The 13,040-nt window shown below is 36.1% G+C and overlaps 1 protein-coding gene across 4 annotated transcripts in view; it reads right to left on the bottom strand.

Annotated features, from left to right (window-relative positions):
- Rbm25 (RNA binding motif protein 25) overlaps positions 1–13,040 on the bottom strand; it is a 65,971-nt gene that overhangs the window by 52,584 nt on the left and 347 nt on the right. Inside the window, exons 2-5 of one of the 4 annotated variants that reach the window (XM_033766685.1) lie at positions 4,058–4,093; positions 3,177–3,256; positions 1,118–1,231; positions 885–1,005 (exon numbers count right to left, since the gene is read on the bottom strand). In XM_033766685.1, the coding sequence (XP_033622576.1) occupies positions 885–1,005; positions 1,118–1,159 (163 nt within the window). In that variant the 5' untranslated portion in view covers positions 1,160–1,231; positions 3,177–3,256; positions 4,058–4,093. Of the gene's footprint in view, positions 1–884; positions 1,006–1,117; positions 1,232–2,642; positions 2,663–3,176; positions 3,257–4,057; positions 4,094–13,040 lie in introns of those variants that run through there. The other 3 variants (XM_033766684.1, XM_033766686.1, XM_010645425.3) reach the window with 3 other exon arrangements.

Raw genomic sequence — 13,040 nt, 5'->3', positions numbered from 1 at the left:
AAAAAAAAAAAAAAAAAAAAAAAAAAAAAAACTTGGGAAAATAAAAAAGAAACTAATGACCCTGTCATTTTTTTCTCATAAAGAGAGGAATAAAGGCAGATATATGGTATGTGAAGGAAATTTGTCACTTTGTAATTTTCTATACATTTTAATTTTGAACCACATAAGTGTAATATGTAGTATATTTTTACCTGTTTTTGTTTTGCTTTGTTTTTTGAGACAAGGTCTCACTATGTCGTTGAGACTGCCTTGGAGCTCACTATGTACCCCAGGCTGGTCTCGAACTCAGTGATCCACCTTGCCTCAGCCTCCTGAGTGCTGGAATTACAGGCGTGTGCCACCACACCCGGCTTACCTATTACTTTAAACGTAAGAAATTCTAAAAAAATTTTCAAGGTAAGCCATATATAAAATCTACCACCATAGAAAGATTATTTTCAGAATGATACTAAAAGGTATTTTTACTACTAACATGGTCACATTTCTATCACTCTCCTAAAGTTAATACTAAAATTGCGAAAGTACAAATTTAAAGAAAATAGAAACTAAAACTATAATAGTACACAAGATCCTAATGCGATAATTAATAGTGTGAAATAGGAAGAAAATGGCTAAAGGTGTAGGGAAAGTGGTAAGGATAGGGGAAAGGAAACAAGGAAAAAGAAAAAAATAAGAGAAAATGAAAAAATGGAAATAAAGGGTTTGTAAATGGGGCGGGGGTTGAAGGGAGTGTGGGGACAAGGGGAAAAAATGAGAACCAAGACCTGTCATGTGAAGGTACAGGATCCCAGTAATGAATGTGACTGTATTGTATACCTAGATTGTACCAATAAACTCAATTTTAAAAAATAATAAAGAGAGAAAGAAAGAAAATAGAAACTTACCTGGAGGCACTGGTGGAGGAAAGCCAGGGAACTGTGGGGGTGGGATCCCTGGTGGGAGTGCTGGGATTCCCATGGGAGGGCGATTCAAATGAGGGGGGAAAGACATTCTTACTGCAGCAGTCTAAAGAAAGAAATCATGACAAATTATTGTATTTGAAAACTTTATAATTTCATATGCCTAGTTTGTTGACCTTCATTTTTAGAGTATCTGCAAAAGTCTAAAGTTTTCTTACCCAAAGGAGTTGGCAAAGACCCTCTTTTCTCTGTCTGTCCATTGAGAATTTTTAAAACTTAGATCTTTTCTAAAATAAGCTCCCAAAATGTAGATCTAAGTTCAGGATAGACTCCTACGATCATGTAGAAATACATATAAAGGAAAAAAAATTTTTGAGGTTCAGTTAATATCCAAAAATTAAATACCAAACATCAATGAATCTTTTTAATCCAAACCTAGAATATAGGAAGGTATCTAACAGTTTGCTGTGATGCTTTTTTTTTTTTTTTTTGGTACCTATCAGTACCCCACAAATTAAATTCACAAAGCTAAAGAGTATGTGACTCAGCGTTGTCTAATTCCTGAAGAACAAATGTATAAGGGAATTGTACAAATCTCAGGCCGTGGAGGAGAGAGATCCTGACATTATATCACATTGTAATCACTCAAATATAAAGATAACATACAGGGCTGGGAATTTAGCTCAGGGGTTCTGCCACCTGCCTCGCTAGTGCAAGGTCCCAAGTTTGATCCCCAGTACAAAAAAAAAAGATAACGTACAGTTTAAGATAATAAAAAAGGTCATCATATTTCTTACATTTAAAAGCAAATCTCATAAGGCTGGATGTAGTGAGTGGCACATGCCTTAATCCCAGCACTCAGAGGCCAGTGGTGAATTCAGGACCAGCCTGGGTTACGTAGTGAGTTCAAGGCCAGCCTGGACTACATAGTGAGACCCTGTCTCAAAAAAATAAATAAAAGCAAACCTCTTTTTTTTTTTTTTTCTCAAAGACTGGGATAGACACCAGGCCCTTCACAGTGAACATCATCTCCAGTCTCATCCTGCCACACATATACCTTTTTAAATTCTGAAATAGGGTCTCAATAAGCCACTCAATCTGGGCTCACTCAAACTTGTCCTCCTGCCTCAGCCTCCCAGGGTTCTACAATTACAGGCACGCACCACCATGCCTGGTTTATCCATTCTTAAGTCAGATGTTAGCCATTTGGTTTTTCAAAATATAAGAGTGTAATGAATTGTTTTGTTTAGTCTCGGTATATTGTAATTGTTTTTTTGTTTTTTGGTGCCAGGGATTGAACTCGGGACTTTACGCTTGCAAGACAGGCGGTGGTACCACTGAGCTAAATCCCCGGCCCTTGGTATATTATTAAAGGAAAACTTCATCCTTTAATGAACACAACTATTTAAAATATTCCCTCCCTCAAAATTTTTTATTTCATGAACATATTTCACCACACATATCTTTTGGAAAAAGTGGAAAAACAATGTTAGGGTGTCCCGGGAGGGTTCTGTGCACCAATTTTTAAAAAGCAGCCAAAATAATTAAGTTGATCCCACATAACTAATTCCACTAATATTAGTGAAATGATGAAAAAGCATATTATTTCTAGCGAACATTAGGAAAAATTCTTGTACCTATAACTGCAATCCCCCCATAATTGAAGAATTCCAGAACTATCAAAAGCTTTTAAAAATATGTATCTATTATTTCTCTTTTGTCTTTTATGATTGTTTTACTCACCCTTCAGAAGAGAGAAGATGAAAAGTGTAAGTCTTCCACTTTCTTTCTCACTAATCTCAACAAGCACATACTGTGTTTTCTATAGATCTAAGTACAAACTAACATATAATAATTCATGGTTTTTATAATTAATCATACTCTTATCATTACCTGCATTAATATCACTGACATCGCCTCATATTAGTTGATTAAATTCTATCCCAGTTTTTATAATGCAGTAAGTAATTATAACATAAATGTAGAATAATTATTCTACAATTAATGGCTGCTTCTACTTTTTAACTCATAAATAATGCTGAACATTCTAGGACATACTAGATGGACAGAGAACACTATACAGCTATATAAGTAATTCTATAAGTTACTGCTACTGTATGTATCCACACTACACTTCCACATCAATCCCCAAAACAAAGATACACATCCTTTCCACATAGCCTCACCAATGTGAAAATAAACCGGTATTTAAATTTTAATAATCTGATAGGTTAAAAAAGACTCATTCCAATTTTTAATGAAATTCATTGTTTTTACCTGTTTGTTAGATATTTCTTTCCAACAGAAAAGCACATCCTTCATGCTCACAACTTTTCGTCCTCAGACTGATCCCATGACTTAGTAAGATAGGATAATACAAAATCTTTAAATTTCAATTTCAAAAGCACAGTATACTTAACATATTTAGAAAACTTTACAGGTAAAAGGATTTCTAGGATTATCCATATGTTTAGCAAATAAAGTACTATACTGAAAATACTTTGAAATTTAGGTATGAATTAGTGCATATTACAAAGGAAAAACACAAACTGGGCATGGTGGTACACTCCTGTAATCCCAGCACTCAGGGGGCTGAGGCAGGAAGATCACCAACAGTTTGAGGCCAGCCTGGACTACAGAATGAGTTCAAGGCCAGCCTGCGTCAGACCCTGTCTCAAAAAACAAAAAAGTCAGGCCAGGCGTGGTGGTACACACCTGTAATCCCAGCACTAGGGAGGCTAAGGCAGGAGGATCGCTGTAAATTGGAGACCAGCCTGGACTACATAGTGAGTTCCAGGTCAGTCTCAACTATATAGTGAGACCCTGTCTCAAAACAAAACAAAACAAAATTTCACAGCACTTAGGAAGCTGAGGCAGGAGGACCACCTCTGTTACAGGCCATCTTCGGCTACACAGTGAGTTCAACACCAATCAGCATGAGACCTTGTCCCAAAAAACCAAGAAAAAGAGAAAAACGTAAGACTGCAGGACTGTAAATCTGTTAAGTTTCTTAATAATCTTTTTTGTAATATATCCTGACCCAAAAGAATAACAAATATTCTATATAAAAGGGTGGAAGGGCATGTGTCTTCTTTTATAACAGAGAAAGCTACTACTGCCCTAATTACAGAAGCTCTTGTGTTATTACAATACTCTACCTTAGCACTTTCTTAGGAAGACAGTTCTTATATTACCTGTTGAATAAATAAATTAATGAATCAGTAAATAAAGTCTAAGGACCTCAACAGACAAATTTATCAAGCAGCTATCATGTGCCAGGTACTATGCCCAATGGACCAATGCCTGCCTTTACAATGGTTACCAAATTGAGCCATAATTCATCTCTAGAATTATTTTCTCCCATTAGTCTTAGATACAATATTTTAAAAATAAAGCTACATTGTGCGGTTTTTCATGTTGAGTTAATTAGATATGCCAGGCGTGGTGGCACACAAATGTAATCCCAGCACTCAGGAGGCTGAGACTGAAGGCTTGCCACAAGTTTGAAGCCACCCTGACTACACAGTGAGTTTAAAGCCAGTCTGAATTAGAGAGAAACCATACCTCAAAAAAAAAAAACAAAAAGAAAAGTTAACTAGATATATTTTAATTCATACCAAGATACCCATTCTGTTCCTTTCTAATTTTTCTATGAAATAATTTTATTTAGAGCTGCTCAGTACTTGGCTAGTTAATAGGCTGGATCTCACAGGTGAAAAAATATTGTAGTAAGAGCTAAATTTCAGGACTTTATTTTTCCCTTTAAGAAAGAAGGTAATACAAGGCCCCAAGTTTGATCCCTGGTACCAAAAAAAAAAAAAAAAAGGAAAGAAGGTAATGGTCCCTTCTACAGAAATTCAGAAATTAAATATTTTTTATTTTTAATACTGTTCACTTTAAACATATTTCAACAAAATTTTGTTTTCCTATGTGAAAAGGAACTCTTAAAATCATGTTTATCAGATGTACCATCATAATAATACAATTTATAAGTCTCTTACAAATTATACCTACATTCAAAGTTAGTGGGTATTTTGTGGAAAAACAAAGCAGGAAAGAGAGCTACGGAGTGGTATATTTCAAATCCGGTGATCAGGCCTCACAAAGAAGGCAAACATTTGAACAAATATTTAGAGGAGGAGGCAGGAAACCTTATTCACATTATGAAAACCTTATTCACATTATGGGGGGGGGTGGAGCCTTCCAAGCAAATGTCAAATACAAAAGCCTGAGGTAGGCATGGTGTTTGAGCAAGGAACATCAAAGTGAACAGTATGTCTATAGCACAGTAAAGAGGAATGTCAGAAGCTAGGTGTGGTGGCACAGCGCGTAATCCCAGCACGGAGAGGTCAAAGCAGGAGCAATGCCAACCTTATTCACATTATGGGGGGGGGTGGAGCCTTCCAAGCAAATGTCAAATACAAAAGCCTGAGGTAGGCATGGTGTTTGAGCAAGGAACATCAAAGTGAACAGTATGTCTATAGCACAGTAAAGAGGAATGTCAGAAGCTAGGTGTGGTGGCACAGCGCGTAATCCCAGCACGGAGAGGTCAAAGCAGGAGCAATGCCAAACTCACACACAAGGTCCTGAGTTCAATCCCTGGTACAAATAAATAAATAAATAAATAAATAAATGAATGAATAAATAAATAAATAAATAAATTTTTTTTAAGGGCTGGAGCTGTAGCGTTGTACAAAAGGCTTGGGTTCCAGCCTTAGAATGGGGCTGGGGGGCAGAATGTGAAATCAGAGATTAATATTATTACTTGGGGTAGATGTTCAGAGAATATAGGGCTTGGCAGTATACTCTAAAACTTTTATTACTTTGAATGAGATGGAAGACATTTGAAAAGTTTTTGACCTGGCTTATATTTCTTATTATTTTAATGTAATACAAGTACTAATAAACTATAAAAACAGTTCTATGAAAAATTTTCATAACAAAACAAATGAATAATACAGTGTGTATCATGATTTTAAAGAATGCATTTTCAAGCCAGGCGTGGTGGCGCATACCTGTAATCCCAGCACTCGGGAGGCTGAGGCAGGAGGATCACTGTGAGTTCGAGACCAGCCTGGGCTACATAGTGATTTCCAGGTCAGTCTCAACTACACAGTGAGACCCTGTCTCAAAAAAACAAAAAAAAACCAACAAAAAAAAAAGAATATTTTCAATTGCTAATCTCTCAGCTCATTTCCTTATACCCTTTTTAAAATAACATTTTAATTATTAACAAAGTATCTCGTACTTGGTACCTCTGTTCGTGCACTTAATTTGTTCTACAATTTTGGAAACAATGGCTATGTTTGTGTTTGTGTGGGAAAGATGGCCAAGGTTGTGTTTGTCATCCCACGCAGTTTGCAAACAAAACTGTTTGTGAACTAAGGCAGATAGTGAGAACCTGCCAAGAAAACAAGACCGGGCTGGGGATTTAGCTCAGTGGTTCTACTGTTCTGCTGCCTTCCTCCCAAGCAGCTGAGTTCGATCCCCAGTACCAAAAAAAATGAAATACCTAGACGGGAACAAGATGGAAGCAAGAGACAATTAAATAATTCAACAAAAGATGGTGGCTTGAAAAAGACAGTGATGGTGCAAATGTTACCAAGTTGCTGGTCTCTGGATTTGCTAAGGGATTAACATGGGGTTTAAGAGCCAGGCGTGGTGGCACACACCTTTAATCCCAGCACTAGGGAGGCTGAGACAGGAGGATTGATGTGAGTTGGAGACCAGCATGGGCTACACAGTGAGTTCCAGGTCAGTCTCAACTACACAGTGAGACCCTGTCTCAAAAAAACCAAAATAGGAAAAAAAAAATAGGGTTTCAGAATGTTATTTTATTAGTAATAAATGCTTTAAGTAGTTTTTAAAAAAAATATTTTTACTTTTGGGCCGGAGATTTAGCTCAGCGGCTCCAGTGCCTGCCTGGCAAGCACAAGGACCTAAGCTTAATCCCTGGTTCTGCAAAAATAAATAAATATTCTTTAACTTTTAAAATGTTCAAAGCATCGTAGTTAAGTATGAAGCTTTGTAGCCCAAAATAACAAAAAAAAAAGCATATATAATGAAATGTCCCATTTTGTATAGATTGTAGGTGTACACACATCTCAAAACTCACTGAAATTAAAATGGATACTTTGTGTGCTTTTTCTACTCAACATCTTACACTTTTACCTTGTCATTTATTCTTTACTCTTTCAAACCATTTTTCTACAATTCTGAGTACCATAGATACATAAAATACCACAAAATATTGCTTATAAACATTCTTCTGTTGCAGACTTATCCAGACAAAGTATTTCACCAGGGACGCCTTATAGATTAGATCCATCAGGACACTGTGCACCAAAATGTCTAAAATGTTAAAAATCAGCCAGGCGGGGGGCACATACCAATAATCCCAGCACCCAGGAGGCTGAGGCAGGAGAAGTGTCCCAAATTTAAGGCCAGCCTGAACTACATAGTGAGACCTTGTCTCAAAAAAAAAAAATTATGTCAAGTTCCCCTCTGGGTATTATTTGTATTAGTTATGAAAGAGTAAAATTCAAGTTACTATATAAAGTTTTATAGCTAGTCCAGTGATTCTACAATCAATATCAGTGACTATCAGTGTCATGTATATTATTTCCCCCCCTGTTTATAGCCTGCATGGTACACTGCATAGCAATGTAACTGCCTCAGCCTAAGCAAAGCATGTCCTGTAATACTATTATTTCATAACCTAAATTTCCATGGGACTGAAGTCCAAAGGAATTATTCCTAGGGGATAAAAATGTATTCAATGCCCAAAGAATGTGAAATGTTTAACAGAAAATTTTTATTTTACGAGCAAGGCTTTTCAAGGACACAAAATACTCAGCACACTGGTGAAGTACAGCTCAGTGGTAGGGTGGCTGCCTATACTTGTAGGTAGGTAGGCAGGCAGGCAGGCAGGCAGGCAGGGCAAAGTAAAAGAAAAATTGCTTAAGTGCTTTCAATCTCCAAAAATAGGGAACTGATCCCTTTCTAAAAGATTTCTACTTTACTTTTCCAATTTCATTGATTAAAAAACAATACACATGAACATTAGTGGTTGCCACAAACTGAGGTAGAATAGAGAACAGAATGATTTGCAAAAAGGCAGGAGTGGGGCGGGGGATTTTTAGCTTAGGGGTTTCACTGCTTGCTTGCGTAAGGTCCCAAGTTCGATCCTAGGTACCAAAAAAAAAATTTTTTTTAAAGAAAAAAGAAAAAAGGCAGGAGGGATCCTTTTGAGGTAATGGTCACACAACTTTAAACATTTACTAAAAATGATTGACTTATCTGTCAGTTACACCTTCATAAAGCAATTTTTAAAAAAACAACATCAAACCAAGACCTGTAATGTAAAGGTACAAGATCCCAGTAATGAATGTAACTGTATTGTAAACCTAGAATGTACCAATAAACTCAATAAAAAGAAAAAAAAAAACATCAACTGAGGACAACTGGCAGTATTTTTTTACCTGATTAACTAGACAATATTGTATCAATGTTAAATTAATATGCTGATTTAGATCATGACACTGTTGTTCAATAAGAGAAACCACATACTAGTTTTTAGGAAATCCACTTTAGTATTTGTGGGTTAAGGGGCAACACATCTGGAACATACTGGCAAAACATTTCAGAAATAAACCATGGAAGGAGGGGAGAATAGACAACTGGTAAAATGTTAATATCTGAATAATCTGAGTGCAAGACACTTGAGAATTTGTTGTACTATTCTTCCAACTTTTTTGTAAATTTGCAATTACGTCAAAAATTAAAAAGTATCAGGAATTCTGAATGCTGTTTTTCTTTTTATTTTCGCTGTGTAGCTTATTTCAGGCTGCCCTCGATTTTGCCTCAATCCTGTCTCAGCCTCCTGAGTGCTGGGATAACAGGTGTAAGTAGGCCATCACCCCCAGCTGCTTTGAAATTTCTACAAAAAACTTTATAAAGATATAAAAGCTATTCAAGCCAGGTACGTTGGCATACACCCACACCACACAGGAGGATAAGGCAGGATAAACTCTGAGTTTGAGGCCAGCCTGGACTACACAGTGAGACCCTGTCTCAAAAAAAAAAAATTAAAAATATGTAATAGGGTGATCTCCACAATAAGAATTAAGGACTATAACTGTATTTCTTAAATCTTATGAAATATCAACCAAAACTGACAAGCAAAGGAAAAAATCCAAAAATAAGGTATTAAAAAAGCCATTTTCAAAAAGTTACACAAACATGTTGCACTGTATATTAAATTCTAAAATACAGTAAATTTTGAAAATAATACTAAAAAAGATTCATATAATTTACTCAGACCAAAAATGCTGGTTGTGAATACAGGAAAATGCAGACTTACAATTTTGGAAATGAAAGGGAGGGAAACAGAATTAAGCAATTTTACTTGTGATTTAATTTTTTTAAAAATTTCAGTATCATTAAGAAGTTCAAAGAATTGTAATAAAAACTAAAATGTGTTTTAGCTGAAATCTGAAAAGCAAAGCCACTGAAAACCAAGAGAAAAATTATTAAGCAAGAATCCATCCTAAATATTGTTCCCATTCTAAATGATGAATTACTTTCAAATTCACTACTTAGTACTTAAGTACATCCAGGCGTGCTGGTGCACGCCTGTAATCCCAGCACTCGGGAGGCTGAGGCAGGAGGATCGCTGTGAGTTCGAAACCAGCCTGGGCTACATAGTGAGTTCCAGGTCAGTCTCAACTACATAGTGAGACCCTGTCTCAAAAAGCCAAAAAAAAAAAGAAAAAGAAAAGAAAGAAAGAAAACCTTAAGGGAAAAAGTTCTAAAAAATGTCATTCTTGTATTTCCAGAAGAGGAAGTAAACACATTCTAGCAACTCTTAATATTTCTATATAACATAACTCTGTTAGGACATTATGATACTATAAGTATTTAGAAAATAATATTTTGATTACTTTTATGTATGGAAACTAATTATGACTTACTACTAATGAGAATATTATGATGAGTATTATGAATATGAAAAATTAAAATTCTATCTAGATGTTGCTGCCTAAAAAAATTCTGAGTTTAAGAACAACTTTTAAAATTTTAAAGAAATATTAGCAACTGCTACTGAAAAGTGTGAAAGTAAATACTAATACCCAAATGTAATCTTTCTTAATAAAATATAATTTTCTAATTGAAAATGCAACAATTCAGTATCATTTAATTACTTATCATTTAAGGCATTTACCATGCATTAAATAATTGGAAGGTAAGCGCAACTCAACTTGAACCACGAGGGATATTATGCCTTGTTTTGGGCAAATGTGCCATAGAAGTCACCAGAATTATGTGGGACTATTTCAATATCTACAGATGTTCAAGTTCTCTTAACAGAAATTTTGATTCAGTTATCAGATTAGAGATCTGAGCATCATTATATCTTCAAATTGGCCAGGCAATTCTAAGGTACAGAGACACTTGCTACAGAAAAACAATCTTAATAAATATTATTTTAACAAATAATTTAAGGGAACTTATAAAATTATTTTTAAAAAAGAAAAAAACAATAAATAAATAAAGAAAAGCTACTTAAGAAGCCTTAAGGATTCAAAATACCTTTTTTACAGATGGTAGCTGGAGTATTAGAGAAGACAATCAGGAGATTAAAAAATAATGGGGGGGCTGGAGATTTAGCTCAGCAGCGCTGCACCTGCCTCCCAAGAGCAAGGTTCTAATTCGATTCCCGGCACCACAGGAGACAGAGTCTTGCTGTGTGGCTCAGGCTGGCCTCAAATTCACAGCAATCCTCCTGTCTCAGCCTTACAAGTACTGAGTACAGGAACAGGCGTACACTACCACACCAAGCTAAAAAATCCACATTTTTAAAAGATGAGAATACTTTTAATAATGCTAATGATTTAATAATATTAAATGGTTTTTTTCAAGTTGTAAGTATTCAATACAACTTTTCTCCAAATGCTGAATAAATAAGACAAACTAATAATCTGTCTTTGGCTGAAAAAGTTAACAGCTTGAAAAGTCTCAAATTCTTATTGGGTCTAAAGTCATTACTCAGTGTTTATATATGGACCAATTTCAGAAATATATTCTTGAGATCTAATACAATGAAGTAAAAAAAGAAATTACAAAATAAAAAATGTCAGCACACATTTGGCTGAGGCACAGAATTTCAAGTTCAAGGCCAGCCTTGGCAACACAGCAAGACCGTGCCTCCAAAGTAAACAAACCCTAAAGATCTTGGTTTCCTACACTAGAGGCAGGGGAGGAGCTCACTTTTGTGACCAAAAAAGAAAATATTAGGTAATACCAAAATGTTTTATTAAAAATAGCAACATTTTCATTTACTTTTATTTACAAAAGTCATTACCCCATTTAAGCTCCCAAATTACCTATTACCTGGTGTAGATTTGTTATTCTCTTTACAGATGAAGCTAAACTTCTCAAGGGAACATAGTAAGTAGGTGGAGACTCCAAGGTTCCCCACTGTCTTGAAATTACCAATGCAAAGGTTGTTTTTATTCCACAATGTTTGCTTCTAGTAATAATGTACCAAAGAGAAAGAAAGGAACTTATGAATTACAACTTCATGAAACTTTTATGAAAATCTATGTATTAGAGAACAGTTAAAAAATGTGAAAGTCAAAGTAAGACTGGCACATCACTGAAAATTCTCAAGTAACATCAATTATATGGCCTAAACACTGAAATGTTACTGGAATAACGATGGACTAAGGATTTCATGTTTTGCTCAATCCCCAAATCTTTATCTTACTGATGAGAAAAACCAAGGCAGCAGGATGTAGTGGTGCACACGTGCTGGGACAGGATAACCTTGAGTTCAAAGCTAGCGTGGGCTACATTGTAAGTTCAAGCCCAGCCTGAAATGCATAAGGAGACCCTTGTCTCATTGAAAAAAAAAAAAAAAAGACTTTAAAAAGTGAAGTGAAATAATTAAGATGTATTATATACATACACCAACTCCCCATAAGTGTAATCATGTACTGCAAACATGTACTAATAAAAATTTAAAATTTTTTATAGTAGCATCTACTCAAATCCTGAGAATTGAATGCTCTCAAGGCCTCTGAATGTTTTGGGAATAATCTTAAAAAGTACAGCTCTCACACTAATCCTCAAGCGGGGATTTAGCTCAGTAGTTCCACCGCCTGCCCCACAAGCACAAGGTCCCCAGTTCGATCCCCGGTACAAAAAAAAAAAAAGCCCAATTTGATCTACTGACTTAACATAATATCAGAGGTATACAATAACTCTACACTACTTTTGCAATTCCTAGTCTAAATAAAATTACCTCAATAAAAGTTTTACAAGTGTAAAAACCAAATTTTTTAAACTACAAAAAACAACCCTAAAGCTGAGTGTATACTACACTGCCAACTACCTAATATAAGTACTTCACCCCTAAAGCAGTCTAGTACAAGAGATCTCCAATCTCTCCCCTCTTTTTGGTCTGCTCCACTCTGCCCAGCATCAAAATGGCATGTCCATGGCAATATAAATCCACAGTACATGACGTAAAAATAACCTTCATATTTCTAGAACTGTTTCGAAAATCGTATTTAAAAAAAAAAAGCAATACTGAAAACCAGAGGGTCGAAAAGAAACACATTTCAATGTGTAGATCGCTGGTCGCTTAGAATGAATGGACACTACAGTTACCGCATCCTTCAATGCGGAAAGAGGGTAGGACAGCAGAACTCATCGTGATGCCAAAAAAAAAAAAAAAAAAAAAAAGGCGTGAGCTTTAGCTAAACTGGGGGGCACTGATTTAGTGGCGAGCTGTAGATGACCAAAGAGGAAGGGAAAGAAATCCGTTGGAGGCCAGCACCTTGCTAAAAAGGGTGAGTGAGGGCTGGCTTCAAGGCAGAACCTAGGGCCAGTATATCCTAGACCAGGAAAATCTACTATGGGGCTCTGCAGGGTCGAGGAAGGGTGCCCCAGGGGGAGGCTGTTCATTTTGTGGCTAACGTGGAGCCCACACGTAGCCGAGGCGAATCACTCCACGGCAGAACGTGGAAGGGAAAGTGGGCAACAAGGCGAGAAACGATCAGGCCTCCAACTGGCTCCCAGGCCCACAGATTTTTCGAGGCCTTTAGAGAACCAGAGAAACCCAAGCCTGGTGCACGC

This window comes from Fukomys damarensis, unplaced genomic scaffold (genome assembly GCF_012274545.1).
Source record: "Fukomys damarensis isolate Sample0158 unplaced genomic scaffold, DMR_v1.0_HiC HiC_scaffold_21, whole genome shotgun sequence".
In the NCBI taxonomy this organism is placed as follows: Eukaryota; Metazoa; Chordata; class Mammalia; order Rodentia; family Bathyergidae; genus Fukomys; species Fukomys damarensis.
Note: the sequence above shows the minus strand (reverse complement) of the source record. Positions and strands in the feature narration are given on the sequence as shown.